Raw genomic sequence first — 19779 nt, 5'->3', positions numbered from 1 at the left:
GGGTGTTATTCTGTATGTTGGTAAATTGAATACCAATAAAAATTATTTTATTAAAAAAATAAAAATAATTTAAAAAAATAAAGGGAGGGGCACCTGGGTGGCTCAGTTGGTTAAGCATCTGCTTTCAGCTTGGGTCGTGATCCCAGGGCCCTGAGATCGAGCCCCACATCAGGCTCCCTGCTCATGGGAAGCCTGCTTCTCTCTATCCTCCTTGCTCAAGCTCTCTCTCTCTCTCTCGGTCTCATTAATTAATTAATTAATTAATTAATTAATTAAAAATAAAGGGAGAACTACTATATGACCTAACAATTCCACTTCTGGGTATATATACACAGGAAATGAAATCACAATGTTTTATATATATATATATATATGTTTATATATATATATACACACACACACTCTCATGTTCACTGCAGCATTATTTACAATTATATTAACAACACATATATATGCAATGGAATACTATTGAGCCCTAAAAAAGAAGCAAATCCTGCCATTTGTGACAACATGGATGGACCTGAGGACATCATGCTAAGTAAAATAAGTTAGGCAGATAAAGCCATGTACTGTATGATCTCACTTATATATGGAATCTAAAAAACATAGAAAAAAAAAAAAGATCAGATTTGTGGTTACCAGAGGCAAGGCATATGGGTAGAGAATACGTGAAGTTGGTTAAAAGGTACAAACTTCCAGTTATAAGATAAATAAGTACTGGGGATGCAATATACATCAGCACGACTCCAGTAAATGCCGCTGTATGGTAAATTTGAGAGTTGCTAAGAGAGTATATCCTAAAAGTTATCACAAGGAAAAAAAATTGTAATTATGTGAGGTTGTGGATGTTAACTGAACTTACTGTTGTGATCATTTTGTAATATACATATGTCAAGACATTATACCCTACGCCTTAAGCTTATATGGTGTTATACGTCAATTTTATCGCAATAAAATGGAAAAAAATAAAAATAGTGAAATCTGAAAATAAAATAAATAAAAACCAAGATGCTATTTCTGGATCTTTCATTAACTATCGTGTTGACCTTGATCAAGATAGAAAGTCTTGAGACTCACTTTGATCATCTATAAATAAGCAAGTTCTAAAATTCTATAAAACAAAAATTTGAAACAATAAATAATGTTTGGATTATAAATGGCAAAGAGGTTGAGAGACGGCGTAGGAATTGTCATGGACAAATTTGCAAAAATAACTTTAAGTTGAAAAAGAAGAATGCCTTGTGTTTGCAAGGGAACACAGGCAGTGAAGGGCAAAAAGAAATGAAGGAAGCTGTTTGCATGTTAATTGGCATTTTCTCTTTTTTAATACACTTGTTTATAGGTTGGGTATTTATTTATTTATTTATTTATTTATTTATTTATTTATTTATTTTACAGGCTTATGTTTTTAATGATAATCAGGATATTTGTATTCCATACAACATCTGTGATCACTGTTGTCAATTGAGTTGTGTCCTCCCAGATAAGCTGAAGTCCAAATAGTGGATATGTGTGAATGTGACTTTATTTAGAAATAGGACATTTACACGTGTAATCAGTGAAGATAAGGATATACTAGATTTGGCCCTAATCAACCCATTGGCCTCCAGATACCAGTACTCTCAGAATAGTCCTAATAAATTACCTTTTATTTTTTATTTTATTTTTTTACCTTTTATTTTTAATTAATTTATTTATTTATTATTTATTTATTTATTTATTTATATTTTTAATTTTTTATTTTTCATAAAATAAAACATGCATTTGCTCACTGGGGTTTATGACAAAAGGATGATTAGAAATAGCTATTTAAAAAAGAGTAGAAAAAATAAAAATAAAAAAAGAATAGCTATAAATAACATTTGCTATTTACTGTATCATCTACAGAAAAGAAGATAATGACATGATGTTGAATATTTGTGGAAAATATGCAAAGGAAACAATATCTGAATATATTTATGCTTATAATGCTTAATTAGAGAAATTAGAGTGGCAGTTGGTAAAAATAGGCTCTTTATTTTTTCATCTTTGGAATAACACCCACGCAGTTGCAAAGTTAATAAAGCCTTTCCCAGCGAATTTGTCTACTGTGTGAGAACATAGAGTGGGTTACAAGGCATGAGAAAATTTTAGGGTTGGATGGGTATATTTATTTTCTTGATTGTGGTGAAGTTTTCATACATTTGTGACATATCTCAAAACTTATCAAACTATATATTTTAAACATGTAAAATTCATTATATATTTATAATGAATTTATACCTCAATAAAACAGAGTATCTGTTTTAGACATCTAATTTGGCTTAAATAAATCCTCAACAAATATTTACTCAGCAAAGGTATAATGCTGTTTTTCCCTCTTGTAGGACAAGAAATTATATATATATATATACATATATACATTTTTGATATATATATATTTGTATATATCTTATACCAAATCTGTACGATTTTCTGGTCTCTGTATAAAATATATATACTTATGTATATATATTTATACACATATATAATACCCTGCTGTATCATAAAGAATCTAGTAGTTGCCCAAAACTTCTACAGGCATACAGAGAAGCTAGTACATGGAGTCCTTCACTTAGTGGAGATGCTAGACAATAAACACACAGCAAATAAAGAACTAATAGAATTCAAGAGAGGTGTGAACAACAAAAAAACATACTCTTCATAAAATATCGAGCCAGTTAAGGTGTTCGACAGGGATTGAGCAGTGGCTGTCTTGGGTAGTATGATCGGGAAGCCTCCCCGGAGGCCTGTCCCATTCTGAGTTCTCAGTGACATGAGAGAGCTAAACATGCGACGCCTGGAGAAAAAAACATCACAGAAAGAGGGAAAAGCCATTGCAAAGGCTTTGAGCTGACAATGGGCTTGGCTGGCAGAGAAATAGCAAGATATCGATTCACATAAACCAGAATGAATAAGAAAACTACTGATAGATCAATCCTACCAGTGGAACGGCCAGGGAGGCTTGGCCGAGGATTTCAATCTGCTTATATGCGCTCTGTTTCTTCTTTTTACCTGTTAACTTGACTTATCTTTGTTGGGACAGAAAGCCAGGTATTCCTGAGCATTTATTTTTTAAAGATTTTATTTATTTATGCATGAGAGACACACACGGGGTGGGGGGTGGGGGCAGAGACCCAGGCAGAGGGAGAAGCAGGCTCCATGCAGGGAGTCCAAAGTGGGACTCGATCCCGGGTCTCCAGGATCAGGCCCTGGGCTGAACCGCTGAGCCACCCGGGCTGCCCTCCTGAGCATTTTGAAGCTGACAAATTCTAATGACTCAGGGACCATTTCCCAGTGGGTCCTAGACCTTTATATTCTCTTTTTTTAGCCATGGAAGGAGCTCATTTGAAACTGAGGCAGAACTGACTCACTTGGAGGTAGGAGAGGATTGTTGGTGGCTGTATTGAATTAGAGGTGTAAAGTCTCTTTACTGTTTTGTCCACTTTTCACGTTTGCTTGTTGACACAACTGTGTACTCATTCTAAATAAAATTTTGATCGATCTAAGCAAATACAGGTAAAAAATTCAAAATACGATAGTTTAGCATATATACATATTTTCAGGCAGAAAATGTTACACCACACTCACAGAATAGAGCTTAAAGTCAAATTACACTTTCTTCTGTTTTACCACGATGCCCATTTCTACTTCTCATGGATTCAATATTCTTCACATTCCTCCTAAATGCTTCTTAAACTAGCAAAGAGGTCTGCCACAGAAGGAGACAAAGGCTAAATATGAAAGTTATATACAATTCATCATAGAGATGATTTTACTTTAGGTGGAGATAACTGAAGCTATCCAGAAAAGATTGGGAAAGCTCTTCCACATTCTTTTTTCTTTTTAAGATTTTATTTATTTATTCATGATAGAGACAGGGAGAGAAGCAGAGACACAGGCAGAGGGAGAAGCAGGGTCCATGCAAGGAGCCTGATGTGGGACTCGATCCCAGGACCCGGGGATCACGCCCTGGGCCAAAGGCAGTTTTTAAACCACTGAGCCACCCAGGGATCCCTCTTCCACATTCTTTTAATTAAAAATAAACTTTCTTCTTTTTTAGAAAAAAAAAAAGCAGTGTTCTAGTAGTAAATCTTTTAAGTAAATATATTTTTGCCAAGTAAATCTTGTTTGGGTCATATGTTTATTATTTGATCATATATACATACATATGACTATGTGTATATCACATATAGCATATATATTATTTTTCTAGGAATATTTATTATAAAGGATTATCATCTTTTATTTTGATGAAAGAAATTTGATTGATATAAGTTTTTCTTCAAATATAAAAATTTTCATTTTGTTCTTTTATTCAGTAGATGGTGATGTCACTTACTAATATATAAATGTTTTTGCTCTCATTCTTGGACACTTATTTACTCAGTAAAGTGTTTCTATGATGTGAGAATCATTTACAAAGTTTTAACTGTGTCAAAAATGATTATTTAAACAATAGAAATTTTGAGATATTAATGTTCTTTAGTGAATGCAATTGCAAGAGTACTTTCTAAGTTAGAATTTTCAGTCTTCATTAATAGTTAAAATCTCAAATGAGAAGATTAACATCAATATATCCAAATTATCTGACACTAGTTATTTTCGTGTAGAGACAGAACGTCATTACCAATTGTTCAAATCCCCAAGATTTATTGCAACTAGCTTTGGCAATATTACAATTTAATGAGCTATTTTGTGAAAGAGGTGAAAGTGAAAGAGGTGTGCCCTAATATTTTTCTGCATATAAAATATTGCTGTAAAGCTCATTGTGCATGATTTTTTAATTTCCTACGTTTATTTATCTGTACTCATTACAAAGTAGTAAAGATAATACATTCAGACATAGGTAAGCCATTATTTCTACTAATATTTAAATTTACATTTTTGATATGTTAATCTAATTATCATTAACAAAACAGAATTTTTAATAACCCTGATAAGCGCATAGCATATTATACTTTTAAAATATGTTGATATAGAGGTATTTAACAAAAGAGACAATTATCTACAAGAGTACAAATTGATTGAAATTATGTTAGGAACTCTGAAATTTTCCAGATATAATTCTTCTAGACAATTGGCCTTTCTAAGTTGGCAAAATTGCTGTTTTGTATTTATTAAATACTTCTGGAGTTTTCACCTTGATAAGAATATATTATGTGTAGCTATTACTAACTTATTACATAGTGTAATATGAAAACATGTCAGTTGTTAAAATGAAAAGAATTTTATAGTTTTTTTGAGTAGAGAAAAGCCAGATAAAGAGATATCCTTAATATCTCTTTGTGTCTGATGTTGAAAAATATTAAAAGAAAATTTTAAGGGGCTTATGCATACCCTTAATTGGAAGTTTTACTTGCATAAAAACCACAGCATTTAATAAAATAGGGGTATGAATCTAAAAAAAGTCAAAAAAATATTTCACATTAAATTTTTACCAAATCTGTACAATTTTCTGGCCTCTGTATAAAATATATAGAGAAATAAGACCTTATTCTAAGGGGTAACTCATTTATGTTAAAGTTGACAGGTAAAATGTACATACTTGATATAACTGGAAAATAATTTGACTTTATTTTTTTTTATTTTTTTTTTAAATTTTATTTATTTATGATAGTCACACAGAGAGAGAGAGAGAGAGGGGCAGAGACACAGGCAGAGGGAGAAGCAGGCTCCATGCACCGGGAGCCTGACATGGGATTCGATCCTGGGTCTCCAGGATCGCGCCCTGGGCCAAAGGCAGGCGCCAAACCGCTGCGCCACCCAGGGATCCTTAATTTGACTTTATTACCAAGTGTTATGCTGTGGTCAAGTTTAATAAAGGAGAGGAGACAAAATTATTGTTGATTGTGATTATTAGATAAAATTTATGAAAAGCTGAGATTGAGCTGACATTTAAGGAACTATAATTTGCTGATGGGACCTGCGTTCAGCCAGAAAGCACCATCAGTGAGATTATTTTGAGTTTTGCCAAGTACTGACCAATCCACCCATGTATCTATATTAAATGGTGATAGTGTTTATGGAGCCTTTGCCATGAGCCAGGAAAGGTAAGTAGTATGATTCCTAACATTTTATTAACAATTTCGGGGCTGAAGGGCGGGGGCTGGGGGGCTGTAGTGAACACCACAGCCCATGCAGTCTCCAGCCCCAAGGCCCGGCCACAGGTGCAGCACTGAGCCCCCAGGTCTGGCCACAGGTGCAGCCCCCAGCTCCCAGGCCCAGGCACAGGTGCAGCCCCCAGCCCAAGGCCCGGCCACAGGTGCAGCCCACAGCCTGAGGCCCGGCCACAGGTGCAGCCCACAGCCCCGAAGCCCAGGCACAGGTGCAGGCCCCAGCCCTGAGGCCTGGCCACAGGTGCAGCCCCCAGCATGAGGCCCAGGCACAGGTGCAGCCCCCAGCCCGAGGCCCAAGCACAGGTGCAGCCTGTAGCCCGCACCACCTCCTCCACGACCATGCTGTATTTCTCAGACTCATCCTCTAGGAGGGTCTGGTATTTGTGCTGTGTGGGCGCCTATGTTCTTGTCACTTGAGATGCCTGTGGCCGTTTCCTTGAGGACGAGCCTGCCTTCCGCACTCCGAGCTCAGCTGTGAGGGGGCTGCTTTCACCCTCGGCCTGGCTCCCGGGAGCTGCCTGCACCTGCACCTGCACCTGCACACCTGCCCCCCCCTCCCCCCGCGGAGGGCTGCAGGGATGGGGGCCGAGGGGCCGGGCCCTTCCAGCCCCAGGGTGGAGAACTCGGTCCAAAGGCTCTCGCCAGAGGAGGAAACGAGCTGCAGTTGAAGTGGGCATCAGACGGTGCCCTCCTCAGCGTCCTTTTAAAAACCATATACTGTAGTCCAATAAGATAGCAACTGTATAGATTTGCTAAAATAGATTTTAGAATCATAAAAAAAAAGAATTAGGGAAAAAATCGATCCAAATGTAGAGCTTTAATAAGTGCACAGAATTATTTTTCAAAATGAGAAAATTGAAATAAAAAATACAAAACAGCAAAAAGAAGAAAATAACCAAGTTCATTTTTTTTATTCGCAAGTTCAGTTTTATTCCTGTAGTTCATACCTTGATTTATTTTTACTCCATTGGCCAGAAACTGAGAATTACGAGGTTGATTTAAGAAATCTATTTAATCAAATAAAACCTAGTCTCTAAAGTTGTTTTAGGTTTGTCTACATACATATGACAGCATCCAATGCCTTTTTTTAAAAAAGATTTTATTTATTCATGAGAGACAGAGAGAGAGGCAGAGACACAGGCAGAGGGAGAAGCAGACTCCACGTGGGGAGCCCAGTGCGGGACTCGGGGTCACGCCCTGGGCCCAAGGCACCCGCTCAACCGCTGAGCCACACAGGCGTCCCAACAACATCCAATAACTTAAAGAAAAATCAAAATACAAAGATTAAGAAGAAAAACATAAATGAACGAAAAAAATGGTGAGAATAATTGAAAATGTTCGTAAGAAGCAAGACCTCTGATAATTATAAAGTAAAATAAGAAAATGAGGATGGAACTAGAGGGTATTATGCTGAACAGAATAAGTCAATCAGAGAAAGACACCACGTGGTATCCCTTATAGGTGGAATATAAGAAATAGCACAGAGGACCATGGAGTAAGGGAGGGAAAACTGAATGGGAAGTCATCAAAGAGGGAGGAAAACCATGAGACTCTTAACTATAGGAAACAAACAGCATTGCTGGAGGGAAGAAGGGTGGGGGGAATAGGGTACCTGGGTGATGGGCATTAAGGAGGACACATGATGGGATGAGCACTGGGTGTCATACACAACTGATGGATTACTGAATATTACATCAGAAACGGAGTATGTACTATGTGTTGGCTAATTTAATTTAGAAAAATAAGAAAATATGTTGATCGCTTCATGTTATTATCATTTTCTGTCTTCTTTGTCTGAAGTTAATGATGGGAAACCAGACATCGGTGATAGAATTCATTCTTCTTGGACTGACGAATGACGCTGAGCTTCAAGCTGTGCTTTTCCCTTTTCTGCTGCTAACTTACGTCTTGAGCATCATGGGAAACTTGACCATCATCATTCTGACCCTGTTGGATTATCGCCTGCAGACTCCTATGTATTTCTTTCTCCGGAATTTTTCTGTTTTGGAAATATCTTTTACTTCTGTCTTTGTTCCCAAAATGCTAGTCAACATTGCAACTGGAGACAAGACTATCTCCTTCGCTGGTTGTTTCACTCAGTATTTTTTTGCCATCCTTCTGGGGGCAACTGAATTTTATCTTTTAGCTGCCATGTCCTACGATCGCTATGTTGCCATTTGTAAACCCCTGCACTATACAACTGTAATGAGCAGGAAACTCTGCATTCAGCTTGTTCTGTGTTCCTGGTTCTCTGGTTTTTTGGTTGTCGTTGTGCCACATGCAATGACTCTCCAGCTGCCTTTCTGTGCCTCCAATGTCATCAACCATTATTGCTGTGACTATACCGTTCTGCTGCATCTGTCCTGTTCAGACACACAGTTCATAGAAGTGATGGAGTTTATCTTTGCAGCAGTTACCCTCATCTTGACCTTGGTGCCGGTGACTCTTTCCTACACGTACATCATCAGGACAATTCTGAGAATCCCCTCTGTTCAACAAAGAAAAAAAGCCTTTTCTGCATGCTCCTCTCACATGATTGTGGTCTCACTTTCTTATGGAAGTTGTATCTTTATGTACATAAATCCTTCTGTTAAGGATGCAGAAACGTTTAATAAGAGAGTGGCTGTTTTAAATACCTCAGTTGCCCCTCTGTTGAACCCTTTCATCTATACCCTAAGGAACAAGCAGGTGAAAATAGCCTTCAAAGACATGGTCAGCAAGATAACGATGTTTTCAGGAAAACGAAAGTGAGGTTCATAATAATAAAAAAATAATAAATAAATGTTTGGAAAACTATAGATGTACATTATTATAACATTGAAGCGTTTGCTATTATTTATCATCAATATTCCTAACTGGACACCAAAACAGTAAAGCTACTTATTTAATGAAGCTTATTTTGCAATCACTTTATTTATTTTCTTTTTTTTTTTTTGCCATCACTTTCTTTCTTTTTTTTGCCATCACTTTATTTCTTTTTTTTTGACACCACTTTATTTATTAAAATTTTACAGACCTGTGTGTATATCTGCGTGTATCTTCAAACATTTTCATGCTATTTTTCCTTATCTTACCTCACTTTTAAGGAAAACATTTGGGAGAAAGGCAGATTGAGAATATGACTTCCAATAGTTTACTTATTTACTACTGAGTTTTGCTTATCTTACTCACTGCCATATGGTGTTCAATTGCTGCAGTTGATAACTAAATAATCAAATTTACACCCAGAAGAAATCTACTTTGGTTTGTTAATAATAGCTCAAATAATATATTAGGGAGTTAATAGAAAGTTGGTTATTTTCGAATTATATTATTCAGATTTAAATTTAGTGTTTCACTTACTGAGAACTTAGTCTATTAAATATTTGAGATAAAGAAAGATAAAGAAAGCTCTGAAGAAGAGAAAATAATAATAAATTTATTTTTTATTGGTGTTCAATTTGCCAACATACAAAATAACACCCAGTGCTCATCCCGTCAAGTGCCCCCCTCAGTGCCCGTCACCCAGTCACCCCCACCCCCTGCCCTCCTCCCTTTCCACCACCCCTAGTTCCTTTCCCAGAGTTAGGAGTCTTTATGTTCTGTCTCTCTTTCTGATATTTCCTACCCATTTCTTCTCCCTTCCCTTCTATTCCTTTTCACTATTATTTATATTCCCCAAATGAATGAGAACATATAATGTTTGTCCTTCTCCCATTGACTCATTTCACACAGCATAATACCCTCCAGTTCCATCCACGTTGAAGCAAATGGTGGGTATTTGTCATTTCTATTGGCTGAGTAATATTCCTTTGTATGCATAAACCACATCTTCTTTATCCATTCATCTTTTGATGGACACCGAGGCTCCTTCCACAGTTTGGCTACTGTGGACATTGCTGCTAGAAACATCGGGGTGCAGGTGTCCCGGCATTTCACTGCATCTGTGTCTTTGGGGTAAATCCCTAGCGGTGCAAATGCTGGGTGGTAGGGCAGGTCTATTTTTAACTCTTTGAGGAACCTCCACACAGTTTTCCAGAGTGGCTGCACCAGTTCACATTCCTACCAACAGTGCAAGAGGGTTCCCCTTTCTCCACATCCTCTCCAACATTTGTGGTTTCCTGTCTTGTTAATTTTTCCCATTCTCACTGGTGTGAGGTGGGATCTCATTGTGGTTTTGATTTGTATTTCCCTGATGGCAAGTGATGCACAGCACTGTCTCATGTGCGTGTTGGCCATGTCTATGTCTTCGTCTGTGAGATTTCTCTTCATGTCTTTTGCCCATTTCATGATTGGATTGTTTGTTTATTTCCTGTTGAGTTTAATAAGTTCTTTATAGATCTTGGAAACTAGCCCTTTATCTGATACGTCATTTGCAAATATCTTCTCCCATTTTGTAGGTTGTCTTTGAGTTTTGTTGACTGTAACCTTTGCTGTGCAAAAGCTTCTTATCTTGATGAAGTCCCAATAGTTCATTTTTGCTTTTGTTTCTTTTGCCTTCGTGGATGTATCTTGCAAGAAGTTACTGTGCCCGAGTTCAGAAAGGGTGTTGCCTGTGTTCTCCTCTAGGATTTTGATGGAATCTTGTCTCACATTTAGATCTTTCATCCACTTTGAGTTTATCTTTCTGTCTGGTGTAAGAGAGTGGTCTAGTTTCATTCTTCTGCATGTGGATGTCCAATTTCCCCAACACCATTTATTGAAGAGACTGTCTTTCTTCCAATAGATAGTCTTTCCTCCTTGTTGAATATTAGTTGACCATAAAGTTCAGGGTCCACTTCTGGGTTCTCTATTCTGTTCCATTGATCTATGTGTCTGTTTTTGTGCCAGTACTACACTGTCTTGATGACCACAGCTTTGTAGTACAACCTGAAATCTGGCATTGTGATGCCCCCAGCTATGGTTTTCTTTTTTAAAATTCCCCTGGCTATTCGGTGTCTTTTCTGATTCCATACAAATCTTAAAATAATTTGCTCTAACTCTCTGAAAAAAGTCCATGGTATTTTGATAGGGATTGCATTAAATGTGAAAATAGCCTTGGGTAACATTGACATTTTTCACAATATTAATTCTGCCAATGCATGAGTATGGAATATTTTTCCACTCTTTCTTTCTCAATTTCTTTCAGAAGTATTCTATAGTTTTTAGGGTATAGATCCTTTACCTGTTTGGTTAGGTTTATTCCTAGGTATCTTATGCTTTTGGGTGCAATTGTAAATGGGATTGACTCCTTAATTTCTCTTTCTTCAGTCTCAATGTTAGTGTATAGAAATGCCACTGACTTCTGGGCATGGATTTTGTATCCTGCCACACTGCCAAAATGCTGTGTGAGTTCTAGCAATCTTGGGGTGGAGTCTTTTTGGGTTTTCTATGTAGAGTATCATGTCATCGGCAAGAGGGAGAGTTTGACTTCTTCTTTGCCAATTCAAATGCCTTTAATGTCTTTTTGTTGTCTGATTGCTGAGGCTAGGACTTCCAGTACTATGTTGAATAGCAGTGGTGAGAGTGGACATCCCTGTCTTGTTCCTGATCTTAGGGGAAAGGCTCCCAGTGCTTCCCCATTGAGAATTATACCTGTTTGTTTTCAAACTGACAGGAAATTGATTAATAATGATTTATACACACATTAAACTCTGAGTGAATCCAGAAAAGAGGTAAAGGGATGATTCAAATTCAGGTTAATTAGCAACATATCATTATGGCAAATTCTTACAATTTAGTGATGTGCCTAATCATTGTTCTGGTTCTCTTTAACAAGCATATGAAAAAAAAAACTATATTAATAGTATCTATGGTGTTAATAATCTTGTAAGCTTAAATCATATTCTTTCTAAATTTCATGCTAAACTTTACATTTTTGTAATCTGATCTCCTCAGGCAGAATGCCCATCAGAAGCTGATCTTTCTGAACATTGCTTGTTCATATTTAAAGAAGCCAAATAATGAATTAAAGAAGCTATAAATGTTTCTACTTTAATCCTTTCAATGTACAGATGAAGAAAATTGAATCCTACATATATTAACAAACTTTTATTAAAGCATATAGTTAAATTTGTACTCTTGAATTCTTTACTCACCCATCATTAGATGCAGATTCTATTAAGTAGCAGAAATACTAAAACAGTGCCCTGCGAAGCCATGGGGAAAGACGATTGAAAATGTAGAACTTGTTAGTTTTTATACACCTGCCATAATTTCATCGATCAGAAAAAAAAACACCTAAGTACCTGACACATGGCTGATGTTAACAGGTGAGTAAGTTACATACTGTGTTAGTTATTTAGATTGACAGGTAACTGACTCATTAGTTCACTTGATTATTTGTTTTCCACATCATCAGTACATCAATCGTAGTTATCCAAAACATTATGTCACATTATGGTGGCTGCTTAATTTCAGAAGACAGATCACATAATGATACGTAGCTGAACACTATTGACATAGGCGACTGCTTTTCAAACAGACAAAATTCTGTTAATCACTGATTAAATTAAAACACAAAAGTAAATCAATCAACCAACCAACCAATCAAAAATCCAGGAACATTATGTTGAAGTAGTTGAAAATCTGCAGAAGATAGGGGGAAAAAATTAGTCAGGATGGAGGAACCCTAGGACCTCCAGGAGAATAATAAGAGGGAATAATAACTGTGTCTCTTAATTCAATTAGAATCTGAGTTAAGTTCAGGCTGGGTTGCAGGTTTTGTTGCTGTTGTTTTATTTTCCCTTGTTTAATTATTTTTACAATTTTATGGAGTTACAATTTGTGCAAAATAAAATGCATCCAATAAAGTTTATAACTTGAGATTTGATACCTATATATACCTGTGAAACCATTGCTGAAATCAAGATAATGAACTTCAAAAGTTTCCTTAGGCACTCTGGCAATATATCTCTGAAGGCGTTGTAATGTTTCAATGTGGCTAGGCTGAACTATTTCTCTAGAATGTCCCTTCCCTGTTTGTTTCCTGTTACGGTGAACCACCAGAGAGATTATTTGGGATATTTGGAGAACAGAATAAAGCAGAAGCCATTTGGTAGCTCACACAGGTTGTGTTTATCTGCTGGTTTACCTTGTTGGTGGGAGATGGTTGGGTTTATTTTGTTGGTAATTGTTCCATTTTCACCTAGATCTTTTTTCATCTTCTCCAACTCCAAATCCGGTTATCAATGTTTAGCTCTGTGGCAAAATGTCCAAGCTTTTATAGGACACCAGTAAACCTGAGCTCAGAAGTGACAACAGCTAACACATTTCAATTCTTCCTCATGCCATGTTAGACACAGGCTTTACATTCATCACTTAAATGAACTCAAAATTGAGAGTGGACCTATATGCACAAGGCAAAACTTTAAAACTCCAAATGTAACATAGAGAAAATCTAGATGACTTTGGGTTTAGTAATGATCTTTTAGATACAACATCAAAGGCACACTCCATGAAAGAAATAACGGATAAGCTGGACTTCATTAAAATTAAAAACCTCTGCTCTCCAAAAGATAATGTCAAGGAAATGAGAAGACAAGGCACATACAGGGAGACAAGATTTGAGAAAACACATCTAAATAGGATTGTCAACTCAAATACACAAAAATTTAGAATTCAACAATCTGAAAAAGAACAATATTAAAAAATGGGCCAAAGATCTTGACAGACACCTCACCCAAGATACTACAGAGATGGCAAATAAGCACGCAAAAAGATGATCCACATCATGTGTAATCAGGAAAATGTAAATCAAAACAATAAGGAGATACCACCACTACACACAATCCTGGAACATGACAACACCCAACGCTGATGAGGATGTGCAGCAAAATGAACTCTCATCTGTTGCTGGTAGAATTCTAGATGGTATAGCAACTTTGGAAGACAGTTTGGCGGTTTCTTGCAAAATTAAACACATTCTTACTATACGATCCAGCAATCACTCATCTTGGTATTTACCCAAATGAGATGAAAACATGTCCACGCAAAAACTTGCACACGGATCTTTATAGCAACTTTATTCATAATTGCCCAAACTTAGAAGCCGCTTAGATACCCGTTAGTAGGTAAATGGATAATCTATGATACTTCTAGAAAATAGAATATTATTCAGTGCTAAAAATAAATGAGCTATCAAGCCATGAAAATACACAGAGGAAACTTGGATGCACGTCACTAAGTGAAAAAAACAATCTGAAATTTTACCATTCCAACTACATGGCATTCTGGAAAAGGAAAAACAATGAAGACAGTAAAATCCATGGTTTTCAGAGGCTGAGGGATAGGGAGTGATGAGAAGGCAGGCCACAGAGGATTTATGTCTACATATCATCAATATCTGTATTATTATCAACCATCTATATCATCTACGTAGCTATATATTTATATGTCTATCAATCATTATACATTTTTTCCAAATCTATAGAATGAACACTCACTGAGAGTGAACCATAATGCAAAATATGGATTTGGGGTAATTATGATGTGTCAATATAGGTTCATCAGTTGTAACAAACATACCACTCTGCTGGAGGAGGTTGTAAATAGGGAAGGCTGTGTGTGTACGAGGTCCATGGGTTTATAGGAAATCTCTGTACCTTCCTTTCAATTTTGTTGTATACCTAAAAGTGCTCAATTTTGTTGTATACCTAACACCTTAAATATTGTCCCTTTCTGAAACAGATTTCTAGGACTATCTGGCCTGATGGTATTTGCATAAACATTAAGTAAAATGTAGTAGACAAAAAAAATAGGGAGTAAAAGTTTTCTTAGTTTTCATTTTCTCTTGCTTTCTACCTGAGGACTAAGCCACCAAGGGCCAACGGGTAGAGAGAACATTTAGTAGATAAGACAATTAGATAGATTCGCCTTGGTTATGAGTATAGAGAGTCCCACCTGAAATTCCAAGGGATGAGCTTTCATATTATTGGTTACGGAGAATCAAATTAAGTTATTGGCATTCATATTCTTTCAGTTTATTTCTTGGCTCTGCTTTTCTTTACCCTAGTTTCATAGTGAAGTAAACATGCTCTATTTAATGAACTCCTGAAAGTTCTGGGTTTATTTTTATAGCTGTAATTATAACAGAAAAGAATATTCTAACATTTACAAATTTTTTTATCACATCGAGTTTTACTGAACTGACTAGTTTCATGCCCAACACTAATTGAGTTCTTATTTGTAGAGAGAATATGATCATTTGTAAAGCACAGGGTAGAAGTGTAGTCTTGATCTAATCAGGGAGTCCAAAGCCTTGATTAGCTAACTATGGTTTATAGATCCGCATATGACTTACAGAAGTCATTCTACCAAAAGAAGATAATGAAAAAAAGAAAAAAAAAGAAAAGAGAAGAAATGGAAGAAGAAAGAAAAATTTATTGAAATAGAGAAAGGTGTGTATGTGTGGATGTGAGAGAGAGGGAGAAAGAGAGAAAAAGAAAAGACAGTGAGAGAGAGGGAGATTATTTGGGGTATACAAAAGCAATTATCTACTTCAAGACAATTTGACTGTATACCAGGCCATATGGTAAAACTGTAGGAAGCATCCTCTAAGTACAGAACTGCTATATTACAGAGTCTTCCAGATTTTTAAGTAGCATATCACATATATAAAATGACAAAGCACTACAATAAACTACATTAGCAGGCAATGGAATCAGCGTGAGAATCTCTTATTGCATCTCTACACCCAACCCCAAAACTGAATCCATCATCATTTCAGAATACATGTAGACGAGTCTTTGCTACAAACTGGGGATTGCTGGTACTGGATAGACATAGCCTCTGGAATCAAGCAGAAATGAATTTGAATTCTGTTTCTCTGACTAGCTATGTGACGAGAGTAACTTATCATACCTCTCTAAAGTGCATTTTTTTTTACAAGATAAAATCAGGATAATTTATTCTACAAGTTTTCATTTTATTTTGTTTTTTTAGTCTGGAGAATACTGATTTTACACTTTCAAAGTAGCCTAAAAATATCTCAAAATTAAAAAAAAACTGGTTATTGCTATATTATAGATGTATAATCTAAGAAACACAGTCAGTTCCAAGAAGAATAAGGAATAGCTGATAAAGCATCAAATGTGATCTCTCTCTCTCCAGGATGCATTTTATTCTTATTCAAAGTTACTTGATTTAGTACACATACATGAGTCAGTATTTATTTACTTATTTACTTATATGGCATAAAATGTAAAATAAAAATTATATACCATATGATATTTTATTACACTAGCATAGTGGGGTTTTTTTCAATTCTCAAGACAAAGGATGATATTGATATTTTAATCTCAACTTCCCACTTTTAAATATCTTTATTTAAAAACTATAGAGAATGTGTATCAGGACACAAAAGCCAAGGAAAGGTAAAATCCCAAGGAAGATATCATATAATTGTTTTGAACTTAACAAGATTTTGTAGAAAATCAAATATAAGAACACAATATACCGCATAGATATAAATATAATTAAGTCTCCATGAACTAATATATAAAGTTGACTAAAATAATCTTTGAAGTGTTTGCTACATTTAAATGGAAGAAGCAGAGAGAAGAAATGAGTCAAATTTGAGGATGTTGGGACACCTGGGTGTCTCAGTGGTTGGGTGTCTGCTTTCAGCTCAGAGGGTGATCCTGGGGTCCTGGGATCCAGTCCCGAATCAGACTCCCGAAGGGGAGCCTGCTTCTCCCTCTGCCTGTGTCTCTGCCCTCTCTCTGTGTCTCTCATGAATAAATAAGAAAAATCTTTTTTAAAAATGTTTTTAAAAAATTGACAATGCTTACAATGGAACAGAAAAATAAAGTTTTAGTATTTTGAAATGGAAGCCATTATTGAGAAACAGGAGCTAATGTAAACATCATGACACTTCAGAAAGAAGTGAAAGGAAAAATATGATTATATTTTGGATGGTGCAATAGTAAAATTGGGACCCAATCTAACCACATCCTTTGCAATTTTCCCTATTAACCTTCCTTATATATCTCATTATGATTCTATTTGAATAAAGACAGAACTCTTTGTAGCAAGTTCTTAAATGCTTGCTTCACCTGCTGGTTCCTTAGAGTATAGATAAAGGGATTCAAAAGTGGAGCAACAGAAGTATTGAGAACTGCCACCCCCTTCATCAAGGATATCCTCTGTTTGACCGAGGGTTTAATGTACATAAAGATGCAGCTGCCGTATGAGAGGGAGATGACAATCATGTGAGAAGAACAGGTGGAGAAAGCCTTTTTTCTCTGGTTGGCAGAAGGAATTTTTAAAATTGTCAGGGCGATATATGTGTACGATAGAATCACTAAGGCCAAAGTGACCAGCAGAGTCACCAAAGCTAAGATGAAACTCATCATTTCCAACACGTGTGTGTCTGTGCAGGAGATCTGCAGGAGGGGAGCCGTGTCACAGTAGAAATGATCAATGACATTGGAATCACAGAAGTCCAGGCTTAAGCCTAAAATGAGTCCTGGAAAGATGATGAGGAAACCAGTGATCCAAGAGCTAAGGACTAGCTGGATACAGATTTTGCTGCTCATAATGGTTGTGTAATGCAGGGGCTTGCAGATGGCGACATAACGATCATAGGACATGACAGCCAGGAGGTAAAATTCAGATGCTCCAAGAAGGAAGGCAAAAAATAACTGAGTTGCACAACAGTTATAGGAAATGGTTTTGTCACCGGTTGCCATGCTTACAAGCAATTTGGGGATGCAGACTGTCGTATAAGAAATTTCTAAGAAAGAAAAATTTCGAAGAAAGAAATACATAGGGGTCTTGAGATGGGAGTCCAGCAAAGTGAGGGTAATAATGACTAAGTTGCCTGAGATGCTTAGCAAATAGGTGAGGAGCAGGAAGACAAATAGCACAATCTTCAGTTTTGGGTCCTCCGTCAATCCTGCTAAGATAAATACTGTCACAGTTGTATGGTTTTCCATCTTGACCTCTTGATACGCTTCTGCTCTGGTAAAAATATTGAGAAAACAATATGCACAGGAACCAATGGTAAATTATGAAGATAATGATGTCAGAATATTAGTAGTTGCTATTGATTATACATACTAATAGGGCACATTTTTGAAATGATTAATGTAAGATAAACTAACAAAAACTAGTACTTATATTTTTTATTATTTTGTTATTACTTTATTTTTGAGGAAAGACAAATATTTTCTACAAATCTGATGAATAAAAAACTACCTTATACATCATCTTTGTAGTCTGGCTTAGATTTATGGTAATGAGGTAAAGAAATGAACAGGCATGTGAAAAAATTATTTTTCTTTCTTTTTTTAATATAAATTTATTTTTTTATTGGTGTTCAGTTTGCCAACATACAGAATAACACCCAGTGCTCATCCCATCAAGTGCCCACCTCAGTGCCCGTCACCCAGTCACCCCCAACCCCCCGCCCACCTCCCCTTCCACCACCCCTTGTTATTTCCCAGAGTTAGGAGTCTCTCATGTTCTGTCTCCCTTTCTGATATTTCCATTCATTTTTCCTCCTTTCCCTTTTATTCCCTTTCACTAGAAAAAATTATTTCTACTTTTCTCAGTATGTAAGCGCTAAGATGTCACAGTACTACTCAGCCTGATGACTGTCATTGCCTCAAGGAACTGACCAGGAGTGTAACAGAGAAACAAGGTGATACTTACGATGGTTGAAAGTAGAAATCAAGCTTAGATTTAAGTTTAATTCCGGAAGTAATTACGGGTAACAACTGTAGCTCTTCCCTGGTTTGGCCTGCGCTGCCTCTACTTAGATAATGAACACTCTTTCTTGGTCCTGATTTTTTTATTCTATAAATCAGTGCAGTGTGTTTTGTCCCTATTCCATCTCTTTATTTCTTCACTTTTACCGCCTCCTATGCCAATATTAAACTTATCTGATCACATAGAAAAACTGACTTGAACAGAATCAAACAAATTCAGTGTTTCTTCTGGTTATAGTTCTGAAAACAGGAAGAGAATAAGAATAATTAAGTGAAATGCAAAATAAAGTGAATAAGGGTTCAAAGAGAAAGGAAATAGAGAAGAAAAAGAAAAACAAAGAGAAGGAAGACAAAAGAAGTAGAAAAGAGGTAAGACAGTAAGGGAAGACCATAAAGAGAAAAACTTACCATTAAGATTGGATTTTTCTTCAGATGTGACAGTGACTGGTATTTAGCTCTGGGCCTTTTACCTGATAGATAGAAATGAGTTCCAGCAAAGCTGTCATTTACCTCCACCAAGGGGAATACAGAGAAGAAACTCTGGCAAATTTTACTCAGATGATCAGTCACTTGGCAAGTGTTTTTCGACACTTGCAAGTAATGCTGACCGCCCCCAAATAATGTGGTAAGTCCACAGCTAAGCCCGTGCAAATGGAGTTGACTGTGTGGTTGAAAATTACATAAGCTCTCATTAAGCTAAATGTCATGAAAACTCCTAGGTATAAACATTGCATCCCTTCAGGGCAAGTTTCTTGTTTGATGACTTCATCATCAGTTATGCTTCTCTAAGGAGTTCATCATCAATATGAAACACTTATTAAACATTTTTTTTAGTTTCAGTGGTAGAATTTAGTGTATTCATGTGTTGCATACAGCACCTGATGCTCATTAACATCAAGTGCCCTCTTGGTACCCATCAGCCAATTACCCCATCCCCCCACCCATCTTCCCTCCAGAAATCCTGTTTGCTCCCT

At 36.4% G+C, this 19779-nt stretch overlaps 2 protein-coding genes across 5 annotated transcripts in view; one reads left to right on the top strand and one right to left on the bottom strand.

The window, feature by feature from the left end:
• LOC140616945 (olfactory receptor 6C4-like) overlaps window positions 1–8902 on the top strand; it is a 69335-nt gene extending 60433 nt beyond the window's left edge. For all 4 annotated transcript variants that reach the window (XM_072797599.1, XM_072797597.1, XM_072797600.1 and 1 more), the window contains one exon: window positions 7938–8902. In XM_072797599.1, coding sequence (XP_072653700.1) covers window positions 7941–8888 — 948 coding nt within the window. In that variant the 5' untranslated portion in view covers window positions 7938–7940 and the 3' untranslated portion in view covers window positions 8889–8902. The remainder of the gene's footprint in view (window positions 1–7937) is intronic.
• Window positions 8903–14276: 5374 nt separating this feature from the next.
• LOC140616754 (olfactory receptor 6C74-like) lies at window positions 14277–18031 on the bottom strand. Its single transcript, XM_072797518.1, has 2 exons — window positions 17117–18031; window positions 14277–14294 (listed from the first exon to the last, which is right to left on the bottom strand). The coding sequence occupies exons 1-2, from the start codon at window positions 18029–18031 to the stop codon at window positions 14277–14279; spliced, it is 933 nt and encodes a 310-aa protein (XP_072653619.1).
• Between the last annotated feature and the right edge of the window lie 1748 nt (window positions 18032–19779).

The sequence above is a fragment of the Canis lupus genome, chromosome 25, assembly GCF_048164855.1.
Source record: "Canis lupus baileyi chromosome 25, mCanLup2.hap1, whole genome shotgun sequence".
NCBI classification, from domain to species: Eukaryota; Metazoa; Chordata; class Mammalia; order Carnivora; family Canidae; genus Canis; species Canis lupus.
This window is presented reverse-complemented; position numbering and strand designations above follow the sequence as displayed.

What these genes read in the sequence shown, in the direction of transcription:
- LOC140616754 (XM_072797518.1), bottom strand. Translation starts at nt 18,031, where the DNA reads ATGGAAAACCATACAACTGTGACAGTATTTATCTTAGCAGGATTGACG.